Genomic DNA, 13,763 nt, shown 5'->3' with positions numbered 1-13,763 from the left:
ACCTGTGTGCCTTACTAAAATAAAACCTTAATTCCTATTAATAATACAATATATCTCATATTCATTCCAGGGCACTATTCTAAAAAGTGTGTCACTTTCAGATACTAGCATTGAAACTGTCTCAGTGCCTAAAAAGTCACCATGTTTTTCTTTTTTACAGCTGTGGGACCTCCTGCAGAAGCTGCAGTTCATCATGACATACATTGCTCCCTGGCAGATTGCCTGGGGATCATCCTTCCATGTTTTTGCTCAGCTCTTTGCAATACCTCATATCCTTTATAAATGTGTTTTTATTTATTCTTGAGTTCCTCTTTGTGGATGTAATTTCTTCACAGTGTTTGAACAAGGTGCAAAATTCCTATGTAACTTATTTTAAAGTCAGAGAATACTTGGGGCATCTCCTGAGAAATGGTGTTTTCTCTGGTTTTTTGGCTGCATTGGCATCTGAAAGTGGAAAACTGAGCTCAGACTCAAACTGGTCTATATGGTCTGCAGATCACTGCAGGAATAGGATCATTTCCACATTCCTCACCACTGGCTTTGGGTGCATCCAGAAAGAAACAGTGATTGACATATTGGCTCCTACTGGGGTGGACTTTGAATGTAGGAGCTCCTTTGGGATGATGCTGGGCATTTTGCTGAGCTCTAGAATATTAGTAACATTCTTAGGTGTTTCTAGTTAGTATTTGAGTTACAGATCCATTTCTGTTGCAACTGTCTTATGCTTGGTTTTCCATTTCAGAAGCAGATGGATTTTAGTACTTTAATGTCCCTTGTTCATTTTGGAGCTGAGAAGCAAATTCTCCTTATTAATGTTTGTTTGCACTCAGTTTTAGGAGCAACAATATATGTTCATCAACACTAACACAGGGCTTTGGAAATAGTGTTTCAGTGCTTGTTTCAAGGCTGGTGGACTTTTTTTTTTTTTTTTGTGGATATGGTTAATATATGGTTAAACACAGAGTTCAATAACCCCCTGCTTATCTGTAAGGTTAAAAAATACATATTGGATTGTTGGAAGAAAAAATTTTTCAGCTTGAAGTCTAATTCAGTTGGAAATTGGATTTGAAAAGAAAAATGAAAAAAGTTAAAAAATTTAAATAAAACATTTTAACTGATCAAATTTGACACCTAAAGCATTTTCAGAGACTAACTTTTCATTCCTTCCTTCTATCCCAACTGAAGCTGTGAAAAAAGAGTGTCTGTAGTTCAGACCTACTAAAGAGTTTTGTTTGTACTGTTAATTGGATATATACACACTTTGTCCCTTCCATCTCATGGTGCTTTTTCCCCCTCAAGTGATTTCTTTCCTCTGCTCTTTGCTGTGATGTATTGAATCATATGCAGCATGGATTGGTTATGTTTGTGTTTCTAGATAGGAAGAATAAATGGGAGTCTTGGACAGAGGCAACTGCAGACAGAATAACTCCTGGAGGGGAAGCTTTAGATTATGTATTTACAAAAGGAAAGCATTATAAAAACAGTGACCTGTCTGAGCACTTTGAGTGATTCGTAGAAAATTATGGCAGAATTCCACAACAAAAAAATTTCATCTCTGCTGTAGGTATGGATTGCTGTACAAATTTATGTAAGATTATTTAACAAAACATTTAAAAACTAAGGTTATATTTCAACACATTTCCCTTTAGTTACAAATATTTTGTGCAATGATAGCTTTACTTTGATAAAAGTGCCAATTAAGCTGTGCAAAAGGGGAAGTGGCTCAGTAAGCAGGGCTTAGGTTGCTTACACAGGTATTGCTAAAGTCATCTAGATTACCTTTCCATTATTTATATTCATAATATGCATTGTGAATGCAAATCTGTCTTACAAAGCAATGTTGCAATTAAGATCCTGGTTAAATGCCCCAGTTGCTATTTCCACAAAAAGAAAATTCTGCCTTTTTGCCTTTTTATTTGTTGTTACCATAATCCTCCAAATAGTCATGACGAATGCATACTGAAGTTTGCAAGAGGCACTAAAACTGCCTTTTTTTTTTTGCCTTTTTTTTTTTTTTTTTTTTTTGTCAGACTTAATTATTCGTGGCTCAGATTTGATTTAATTCCAATTTAATTATTTGTGCCACAGAGTTCAGTGTTATGGGCAGTTTAATGAATTTGATCCTGGTGCCCAGGGCACAAAGGGCAACACGAGTGGAGCTTTGCCTGGTGGAGTTTGTGGAGCCTCCATCATTAGAGATCTTCAGAAATTTAGACAGCCATCTATTAGGAGTCATATAGGTTTAGTTAATCCTGCTTTGTGGCTTCTGGGTAGGGTAGGGAATCCCTCAAATTCCCTCCTAATCCTGAAAGAGTAGGAATGGGCTTCTGGCATGAGGAGAAATCTGCAGCTTCACTTCCCAGTGTTTCCCATGGGGAACACGAGGTTTTGTGTCCATAATTCCCAGCACACTGAGAAAGTCTGTGTAGTTTGGAATCAAAAGGGGATTTTACCTAATAAATCAAGGTGGGTAAGAAAGGTTCTGTGGTTCAGATTATCCTCTCTATGAGGATTTCTGCTTTGGCTGTTTGAGGGTTACAGCTCTTAACACCAGAAAAGGAAGCCCAGTGACACTCAGGTCTCTCATCTTTCAGTGATTGTGTTCCTGGAAGGTATGAAATGTTTCTGAACCATAATAGCTGTAATTAAAAATGTGGGTTCTGAGAAACAGGATTTGCACTGGCCTTACCTCATGGTTTCATGTTAAAAGAAGGGATGGAACGTTTTGAAAATGCCAGTCTTTCAGTAGCTTTTTTTTGAAGCTGACTTGAATTTAAACAGATATTTTTTTAATTAGAATAGATAATCCTCAAAATGTCATATTTGAATGGTTTTAGCTACTTCTTCTCAAAATTTTATTTTTTTAAAGGAAAATCCATTATTCCCAAAGAAACAAGTTCCACTCAGTATTGTGTAACCTAACAAAAATAGTACACAGATTGACTTGATAGTGAATAGACTGACTTGGGACAGAAAGTAAGAAGACACACCTCTTAAATTTTTGTCACTTCTTTTATAGAGTAGAATCATAGAAGTGTTTTGGTTGGAAAACACCTTTAAGATTATCAAGGCCAACCATTAACCCAGTACTGCCAAGGCCACCACTAAACCATATTTTCTACTTAGCTGTAATTAAAATTTGTATGTATGTAATTGGTATAAAAGAAAATTACCCAATATAATAATAATAATCAAATTATAAAAGCCCTGATGACAGATAATTGCCCCCTGTGCACATTAACTGTATGGAAGGGAGTTTGTTACTGTTCCTTGCTCTCATGACACACTGACATATATGAAATTTCTCTTCAAAAGACAAATGGGAGATGTTTTCCAGCATACATACAGCAGAGCATTATTTCTTCTAGCAAAAATGAAACTATTGCTACTGATTACATCTTACACACAGTTCACAGTGGAATCTTAAATGTCTTACCTTGTGATGGTGGCAATTTATAGATCAGTCATGACATTGGAACTATCCTTAAAAAAATTGATTTGCTGTCCTTATCTGCCCTCCTTGTTCTCTTTTTGTCTCTGCAGCTCCCATGCCTCCTTCCCTTACCCAGTACTTAAAATATTTGTTCATCTTTCACAGCCAGCACTGATGATGTCTGCAGTGTAATGGGACAGTTTAAATTTTTGATGCACTTGCTTCTTTCTTTTGCTTTTTGAACTTTCTGAACTTAAGATACTGAGGACAACTCATTTTGGAAGCTCACTAATGCACAGACACCATTGCAGACAGCTCCCTTTTAGGAAGTTTGAGGCATTTGAGAGAGATCTTTTGACAGATATTTGTAGATCTTTTGTATTGCTTTGGAAGCATGGCTAGCAAGCCTTTTCATTGAAATATTGTACCACAAATGATGCTGCATGTGTTAAAATGTTCTTAATCAAGTCTCAGACTGTGGGACACATAAAGGATGTTATTGTAAGAGGGTGAGGTAAAAGCCTGTGGTCATTGGGTGATTCAACTTTAATTTTAGTTTGAGATGCACTTGATCACTGCACTTTAATAGTGGCTGCTTAGTTCATGGCTTTACTTGGCACCTTCCTCTCAAGAAAGGTGTAAGGAAAGAAAACTGATCTGTTAGGCCAACTTGGATATTTTTTCCCTGAGATTTCACGGATATGGTGTGAATTCATGAAGATTTAAAGCCTAACATTTCATTTGCTTAGTTTTTTAATCATGTTCCTTTCAAGGTGTATTTCTTTCAATATCCTTATTAATCTCCTAACTTGCTTTCCAGCAGTCTGGAATATGAATTAACTTTTGAAGTAAGCTATTGATTCAGACATTCATTCTGATGTTTATATGTGATACGTGCTATTCCCCTGCCCTTACCTTCTCATTTTCTGTATATTTTAAAAAGTCCAAAATGTGCATATATATATATATATTATTTATTTTAGTAACTATGGTATATTAAATTGTCAGTAAAAACTATAATGAAAGCATGATTTTAAGCCAGCAATTTAGACTAGAGAGGCACATCTGTTTTTTCCACGTACTGTATCATTCTAGTACGAAGCAGAAACTCACAGAATTAAATACTAAACATGTTGTGAGCAAGACTGAAGACAGAAAAAGAAGAATTTGAAAAGAAAAAAGTGATATTTTGGGGGGGGACTGTTGTTGAAAGGCACTTTGTGTTATAAAGCATTCAGGAGGTAGCTGGGAAAGGGCACTTAATGCTCTGCTGCATCTGTCCTTGGGCAGAGATTAGGCAGGGTGACCTTGCTAATAACATGGTCCCTTCAGACATGTCACCTCTGTGTGGTATTGAAGAGCCATTGATTATATGCTGGTAATTGGCAATTTGGCACTGCCTGCTCTTCCCTTTCCTTCCCACCTCTTTGGTAAAATAAATAACACCACACGAAAAAAAAAAAAAAGAGCGAAAATAATCAGTTCACAGAGCTGCCTCAACAGTGGTTTAAAAGCATGATGAAATCGTTTGTGCTCCCTTAACTTGCAATTTTCAGACTCTGCTATGCTTTTTTTTCAAACTCTGGCCTCTTCAGTCTTTTCTACACCCCTGAGTCCATTTCTTGGCAGTGTCATCTTTATCGCATCATATGCAAGACCAGTCAAGTTCTGGGAGAAAAACTACAAGTAAGACAAGAAAAGTTTTCTCTACTTACTATTTCTAAAGGTTTTGCTCTCATTAGTTTAATATCTGGAGGTTTTTCTTTCCAAATGTAATCCTTAAACAAGAGGTTAAGCTTTGAATGTTGAGTCTGGGGTTTTACAGTTTCATGGTTATTGGGCTATGTCTGAAAATGTATTTAAGCAATTATTGGTGTGTTACAGATGGGGTGTCAGGTTGCTTTTGTTGTACAGTAATGAAACTGTGGGGAAAAAAACAGAACTCCCAGTTGTCAGCCTTTTTTTTTTGTTTGCTAGCTAGTGTTAGGAACTAAATTTGTGAAGCCTTTGGCACCAGAAGTCAGCCTGCATTAATGTATTTTATACTATCCTGATTAAATGTTATCTTTTGGGATGTGGCAGGGAACTCTAACAGGGAAGTGATGATGAGTGTGCATTCATTGCCTCTCATCTGGGAGTTTGGTTTAAGAACTGGTTAGTTTTGTCAGGTTTTACCTGCCATTTATTCAGTTTGACAAGGATGGAAATACAGAATATTGAAAGCCTGGGAAAAGTGCTCCTTCTATCCAGTAGGATTTGAAAGCTTTTGGTAAATGGGCTTCCAATAGGAGAGATGGAGGCAGATGGAGGTCCTTTTTGCAAGGGGTAACTGAGCAGTCTGCAAGTTTAGGGGCTGGATTCAGTGACTGAAGGGGGTCCTTTGAGTACTGTGCCCTGGGCAGTGCATGAGCTCTTCTCCACCTACTACTGAGTAACTAATGAGTAACTTATGGCAGCTGCAGAACACCTCTGAGGCACAAGGTGAAAATTGGGCAAATCAAAACTTGGCAGAACCAATGGGAAGTGCTGGACATTTTCCACACTTCCTGTATCAGTGTTACAAGACAATCCAAAACTAGAATTTGCAGTTATTGATTTTGCCATATTTTAGGGGAAACACTGGTTAGTTTGAAGATTTTTATGCTTGTTTGATTTTCACTCGTTATCTTCCCCCTCTACTCTAAGGGAAAACTTCTGTCCTGTGAGGGTGACAGAGCACTGGCTCAGGTTTTCCTGGGGGGATGTGGAATCTTCTCCTCTGGAGACATCCAGATCCCTCCTGGATCCCATCCTGTGTAATGTGCTCTGGGCAATCCTGTTTTAGCAGGGGGTGAACTGGATGAATTCCAAAGGTCCCTTTCAACCCCTGCCTTTCTGTGATTTAGTGATTGTGTCAGTGAGTGAATATGAGCTCATCTATAAAGAAATAACTCAGACAAAGCCAAGTCATGTAAAAAGGCTTTGTGTTTGCTTCTGAATCTAATGAGATTCATGGGAACCTTTTCAGGGGAGCAGTTTTGTGTTCTGGAGCCAGATCTTCACATAAATCCCTCTCACACATCTTTTTCTGGGGTCAACAGGTTCATTATTTCGTAGAAGTGAAGTTGAGGGGAGTCAAGGAAGCTGTCACTAATCCCACAGACAGCTTTACATTTTTGGATGGAAACCCTGACCAATATGAAGTAGGAAGTGTAGGTTTTAACATCTGCTACCTTTTACTTCAACCAGAACAATTTGAAGGCATGCAGCTTCTTCTTCTAGGTTGGTGTAGAATCTACAGATTATTCTAGATGGAATCAGGGGGGACTATTTTAATTTCCTTTTGATTTGTCTAAGGCTTTTGGGATGAGATGAACAGAAGATATCAAAGTAAATTTCAAAAGATGGTGCTTAAATAAGAGGGAGGTCTTGGTTGTGGTACTGATGGTCTGTGCCTTCCACTGAGAGAAGTGAGAAGATTGGTGCTAATAATTTTTGAAAGCAAAGCTAATTATTTTTCCCACAAACTAAAATCCCAAGGGCAAAAACACCCTTGTAGACCTCTATATACTTTACCACTATTTGTCCTTTCAAAATAAGCCATAACTGCAGTTTTGTCTTCAACATGAATAAGGTAGACTCTGTGAAAAAACTGTGCTTTGTTAGAAATTCTAGTGTATCTTTTATGATCTCCTCACTTCAGCATAAAAATCACAACCTTGCCCCTCAGAAAGCTTTTTTAAAGCAGAAAACAGCCTCGTAGAAGACTCAGATGGTCATCAAAGTGAAATACAAGTTTACCTGAATCTGTGACATCCCACAATATGCACATGTTATGGCTCCTCCTAAGTTTATATTCATTTTGTCTCTAGCACTTCTGATTCTCCTTTGCCTCCCTTCCATTTCAGTATTTCATTTGTCACTGACCAGAGTGAGCAAGCACTGGACTGAAAAAAAACTCCTGGATCATAAAAGGGATACAGTGAAAAGACAGAAGAAGGCAAGGGAGCAATTTTGTATGAAGAAATGGGAAATTTTCTACAAGATACTTAAAATAATTGAATTACATGAGATGGGGCTTGGCTTGCTGCCTTAAATCTTGACCCTTCAACACCTGAAAACTCAAAGGGATGACATAAATCCTTTCTTTCAGAGCTGAGGAGTTAAATAGGATCAGGAATTGGAGTGGAAAGCTGCTCTGGCTCCTGCACTGACCTGTCCTGGGGCTGCAGTTCCCTACAGCCAGATGAGCACTGGGCTTTCATCCCCTATAAAATGAAACAGAACCAACAGATGGGGAAGTTGGTTATGGATTTTCTTTTTGGGGTGCATTGGCAGTCAGTTTTGCCAAGCTCAGCTCATGGAAAGTCACAGGTTCACTGCCATGCAGGCTGAGATATAAGAAGCAGAAGCTCTGGCAGATTGGGTTTTTTGCTATTTCCCTACTCATTGCCTGTTGACAGGAACTTTTGCCCAGAGGAAAACTACTTTCAGTGTGCTTTTTATAGCTCTTTTCTTTTGCTTGCTTTGCATATTCATTTTCAAACACTTCCTTGTTCTATTGATGACTAAATTATCACATTTATATTAGCTCCAGAAAAACTCATTTACGCTTATATAAAGTTAGAAGTAGTCAGCTCCATGGTTATATTCTTTTTTTATATAATTTAGCCTCTTAATTAGACTAACTGAAAACAGTTTTGACAAGCAGTCTAGATATCAAGTATCATGGGTTTATTTTTCTTCTAAGTCTCAGACTGCTTTCCTAGAGTGTCATGTATGTTCATTGGTATGTGCAGACTTCACTGCTATCAAGCAAACAATTTTTTGTTTCACTTAAGGAAGAGTTATTGTTGCATCTCCTTTGGGCCAACAGTGGGAAATTAGATAAGGAAAACCAAGCAGTTCATTTTTTCTGTGAAGTGAATCCAAAGTTGAAACTTTGGACATCAGCAAGTGGAGTGTTATCATGTTCATTTGGGTCAGTACCCCAAATAGTGAGCAACTGCTTCATCTGTTCCTTAAAGTGTTGGTGTGGTTGTCTTTACCTGGTGTTTTCTGAGTCCACACATACCTGTCTTTTATTTCCAATGTTTCTTTTAGTCCTATTTTTTCTGCTGGCTAAAGAGGAGTTTGATTCCTCAGGTTTCTAACCAGCCATCTGCCACTCTATGATGTGATCTGGAGCTGAGTATTAGAGAATGAGGATGATGGCTTGTTTGTTTTTTCAAGGAGATGGAGGAACCCAAGTGGGTAAAAAAAAATGAAAAAAAAAAAAAAGATTGATTTTGACAGTAAGCAAACTGTGAAATTCCTAGCAAGCTCTTCTTCAAAATTCAGGAATCACACTGTGCCTGTTTGTGCTCTTGCAGTGTGTGTGCAGAGCATGGGTGTTCTGCCCTGCAGTCTGCAGATGCTGTTTGTTTGTAGTGTGCATTTTGGTATTCACTGTGTGCAGAGTCCACCAGTACTTCCCTGAGGTCAGGGATCTTCTGGGGAGAGAGGGAAGGGTGACTTTAAGAAGAAGAAAAAATAAGGCACTAAGTAAGGTGATTAGGAAAGAACAACTTTTCATGTAACCATTTTTTACAGCTTTTGGTCCCATTGTTGAAGAGAGAGAGGTGTGTAGTCTCAGAGAGCTGGTCTGCTGCACAAGCTGCCTGTTTTCATGGGAGTCCAACAGAAATTTTCTCCTGTTTTTTTAAGGGAAAAAAACCTTGCAACATTGACTTCATCCTGCCATTACCCTGAGCCCTGCTTCCCAGTTTAAGGAGTCCCATTTTAGTCTTTTATTTTCACAGCTGTTGGAATGATTAGGCTGTAGATGTCAGAGAGAGAAAAGGAAATAGTAGTAAATCTTCTTTAACATATAGGCACTTTAAAGCATAAAATGTTTGTTCAAATGCTGTTGTTCCATTCCTCTGCCTTGCTTTTTTTCTTTTTTTTCCTTAAATACTTTGTCATGCTGCAGCTTGACTCTGTCCCCCTCCTCCCTTCCCCTTATCTTGCTGGGTATCTTGGGGATGGCAATGGACAGAACAGAGAAGGAAGTTTATTTTCATTCCCCAGTGGCTCTAACCACTGGACCATGCCAAGCAGCCTGTTCTCAGCTGTGACTTGTCCCCACAAGCAGCAAACTGCCACCAGGAATCTGGAGATTTCACAGCTTAAAACCTTCTCATCTCTTCCCCCACTCTTTGTTTCTGTTCTTTCGTGCTCATCTGGTTCAGTGCCTGTTTTGGGGTAAGGCAGAGCTTGCATTTGCTTTGGAGGGTCTTGAGTGATTTATTGTGTGCTGTAATGAATCAGATGTCCCTAAAGAGGCTGTGATGAAATTGCCAGTTACCCCAGACTGGCATTGCAGAACACCTTCCTCTTTTGGATAACATGAGTATGCTTTTCTTTTCTCCATCTTTTTAAAAAGTCCCTCGCTGTGGTGTTGTTCCAATCCTTGTGGTCTGGAAAATAACCACGTGTAAGGTTAATACAGCTGGGAAAGGAGGGTGAGGAAAGGTGCCCTGCCTCAGACTTAGTGCAGCTGGCAAATTCTTCTTTCCTACAGACTCACTTAACCTGCCCATTGAAGGCAACCTGCAGGTGGAATGGGAAGAGCTTTCCCAGGGTAAACATCATTAGGTTTGACCCCACATCATGCACATGTGTGGGAAAAGGAGTTGTGAAAGGTCCCCCTCTGCTCCATCCCTTTTTCCCAATGAAATAACAGGCCTTCCATTTCCAGATGCTTATTTTTTAACACACATCCTGGTGCATCTGGTTTCCCTGTGACTCTGCTCATCTGTTACAGCTGCTAAAACCACTGCTCCAAACTCAAAAAGTCATTCAACCATAACTGTCCCTGAGCCTTGTTTGGGAAATGCATGTTTGGACCTTTCAAGTTCTACTTTTAAGGGATGGAATTATTTTTTTTTCTCGGTCTTTTCTTGCTGTGTTGTTTGATTTTTCACACGTTCTTAGACCTCCATAGTGGTGATGTTTACAGAGGAACAACTACAGATGTTTAGAGTTGAGTAATGCCTTGGACACTGATTTATAGTGAATACTTAAAAATATATTGACCTCTGAAGTCAACAGTTATAGCATAAGCTAAGCACAGGAGAACCTTTTTTTCCCCCTTTTAATTGTCAATAGTTAGTATTTGCCTTATTTCCTCAAATATCACTTCAGAAATGTCATGTTCTGACTCCTGCCACTGCCTGTTCTCCTTACTTAGGGTTCAAACTGAATACTTCAGCCACTTTGCTTGAAAGCCTCATTGCAGACATGGGTTATACTGTTCATTGCAATCATTTTAACTTCTTCTGAAGTCTTTTTCTCTCTCTCTGATAATTTTTTTGTTTATCTCTAGCTGCTTTTATTTCTATACTGGTTTTAATGAACTGACCAGAAAGTAACACTATATTCCTGTGATGACTATGGCTCTTTTAAGAAAGGTCTTCAGTGAGTTGGCCTCAGGGCTCCTCCAGGCTTCTAGTGAATGTAAAGTTAATTAAGAACTCAGCAAACTGGTATAAATAATCATCAGCATATAGATGAAACAAAAATGGGTGCTTATTAGTGCCTGGGACTCACAAGTGAAAAACAAATAGGACCAGTGAATGAACAGGGTTTTTTTGTTTGAATTTTTGGTGTGTTGTCTTCAGATCAGAAGGGATGCCTGGTACTATTCACAAAGCATCTGCAATTTAGTGAGAGTTTTCCTGAACACTCCAGAGGAATTTATGTCCCTATGTATCCAGCCTAGACTGGTACTGAGGGATGCTTAAGCCTGGATTAGATGCCCTTGGGTACTCATTCCTGTTGGCTGTAGTGGCACTCCCTGGTTGGCAGTGATGCAAAAGCTGGAAACACTGGCAATTTTTCCTTCATTACTCTTCTCTTATAACTGGCAGGTTTCTTAATAAGGATTTTTTTTGGGGGGGTGGTAAAAAAAGCTGCTCAGTTGCAACAATGAGTATAAACTGGAAGTTGGGAAGTTGTGCCCTGTTCTCCAGGTGCAGTTGTAGCCATGGTTCTGGCAGTGGGGGAGAGAATAGAAAAAAACAAAACATTTAAAGAACAAGGAACATCTTTGTCCATGCTTCAGCCTTAGTTCTTCATAAGCCCTCTGAATTTAGATTCATAGAATTTTCAGGGTTGAAAGGAACCTTTAAGATCATCTTGTTCCAACCCCCCTGTCACAGGACACCTCCCACCAGCCCAGGTTGCTCCAAGCCCCATCCAGCCTGACCTTAAAAACTTCCAGGGATGGATGGGGCTTCCACCACCTCTCTGGGCAACCTGTGCCAGGGTCTCACCACCCTGATGGGGAAGAAATTCTTCCTGATATAAAATCTAAATCTCCCCTCCCCTAGTTTGAATCCATTCCCCCATGTCCTATCCCTACCTGACAGCCTCAAAAGTCCCTCCCCAGCTTTCTTGTAGCCCCTTCAGCCCCTGGAAGGCCACAATAAGGTCTCCTGGGAGCCTTCTCCTCTCCAGACTGAATAACCCCAACTCTCTGTCTGTCTTCATTTACCCATTATCCATCAGACTTATTCATCTGACTGTCTTTTCAAGACCCTTCCTTGTCTCCTACCTGCTTAGTGCCTCTCTGCTCTCTGTTTTTACACTGCACACCATTAGTACTGCCCATGAAGTACCTGCTAGTAGACTTGGAAGTCTTTAATTCCTGTGAAGAGGTGTTGTAGGGTTTTGAGGGGTGACAAAGCCACATTCAGGTGTGGGAGGTGTTGCTTCAGGTAAAGCCTGAGACAAAAAGAAGCCCTGCTTAGAAATTCCATTCCCCTCAGATCCTTGAGCTGCTCTCTACCCTGGTATAAGTGACTTTTGGCCACTTGGTGTAGCATGGAGGTCTGCACATTCCCATCCAACCTGGGCAAGGAAAACCAGGCACCTTGAATCAAATCAATCTGGTATTAAAATAAATATTGGCTGTGTTGCCAAGAGCTTCAAGCTCAAGGAAGGCTATAAAAAAAAAAAATCAAAGTTATGTTTTAAGTGTTTGGCAGTATCTCTTTAACTGGTAACATCTCCTCAAATTTTGCCCCTGGCAGACAATAAAACAAATTGAGGCTAATTGCATAGGAGCCATATGTGTGATAATTAATTGAGGGTGCATTCTGATTCAGTGCTCTGGAGTTCCCTGCAGAGTTAAAGATGCATTCACAGCTCTGATTCAGTGAATCATTCTAAGGGGATGGAATAAAGAGAGAAGGGAGGCATCAGAGAGGGAATGCATGCTGAGGCCAGGCAGGCACACAAGCAGAGATCAAAACCACCATTGGGATAAAGGGAAAGGGAAAGGGATTGGCAAAAGAGAAAAAGTCCTGCAGTGAAAAAATCCAGAGAATAATGCAACAGACATTCATAAGCAGGAACCCAGACCTACAGGGAAAAAGAAATCATGACTGTGATAGAGGACAACTTTTAAAGCTATTTGGGAAGGAAGGCAGCAGTAGGACATAGGAGAAAGATGAGAATGGGCTTATAAATCAGAGATAGGAATATTGATAGAAATCAGAGATGCAATATTTTAGGGGCTTTTGTGGATATACAGTGGTACTAAAATTCTGTAAGCTGTACCTCTGATGCTTAGCTTCCCAATTTTGTAAATCTAATGAGATCAAGTAATCTCATTAAATTTGTCATGTAGAGTATTAAAAACCTGTTGAAATTTATTGACTGAATTTCCCTAAGAATAAGTGTTCTCAGCAAGCATTCTTCCCATTCACTTGGATCATTTAGATCGTGTTTGAAATGTAACTGAATCCAACAAGATGAGTTTTGGAGCACTAAATTCCAACCTTCTGTTCAAGAAGATGCTTGTTTAAGCAACTTTTGCCAGGACATGAAGACAGGGGAAAAGCTGAGGTCACGGAGAAGATGTTCAGCAAGTTTAACCATTCCAACTTAGGTGATGGAGCAGCAGGGAATAATTCATGCTTACAGCTTGCTCAAGTCCTGGTTGTCTCCTGATGTACAAGTTTATGTACCCCAGGGCTTATAAAAGCTATATGTAAAATATCTCTTGCTCTTTCTGAAATAATGCAAAATTGTCTCTGAAACTTTGAGCTCGTTGGGACCAGCTAAATACTGGATGAATGCTGGAGTGATGATTTTTTAAAAATCTTTTGACTAGTGTTTATTCTCAAAATTTCTCTCTAGTTTTACCATGTGCTGGAGATTATTTTCAGTCTGAATAGTACAGTAGAGACTACTGTAAAGCCTGCTGTAAATGATTAACACTCAGCAGTTCTTGCAATGAAAGAATCAAGGATATTAAATACATTGGTACTGGATTTTGTCATACAACTCATTAGCAGTAAGATTT

At 39.3% G+C, this 13,763-nt stretch overlaps 1 protein-coding gene across 1 annotated transcript in view; it reads left to right on the top strand.

The window, feature by feature from the left end:
• The window catches only part of PCNX2 (pecanex 2), a 147,816-nt gene that overhangs the window by 91,681 nt on the left and 42,372 nt on the right, over positions 1 to 13,763 (top strand). Inside the window, exons 22-23 of the mRNA XM_071738991.1 lie at positions 161 to 271; positions 4,992 to 5,119. Coding sequence (XP_071595092.1) covers positions 161 to 271; positions 4,992 to 5,119 — 239 coding nt within the window. The remainder of the gene's footprint in view (positions 1 to 160; positions 272 to 4,991; positions 5,120 to 13,763) is intronic.

Source organism: Heliangelus exortis, chromosome 3 (assembly GCF_036169615.1).
Source record: "Heliangelus exortis chromosome 3, bHelExo1.hap1, whole genome shotgun sequence".
Classification (NCBI taxonomy): domain Eukaryota; kingdom Metazoa; phylum Chordata; class Aves; order Apodiformes; family Trochilidae; genus Heliangelus; species Heliangelus exortis.
Note: the sequence above shows the minus strand (reverse complement) of the source record. Positions and strands in the feature narration are given on the sequence as shown.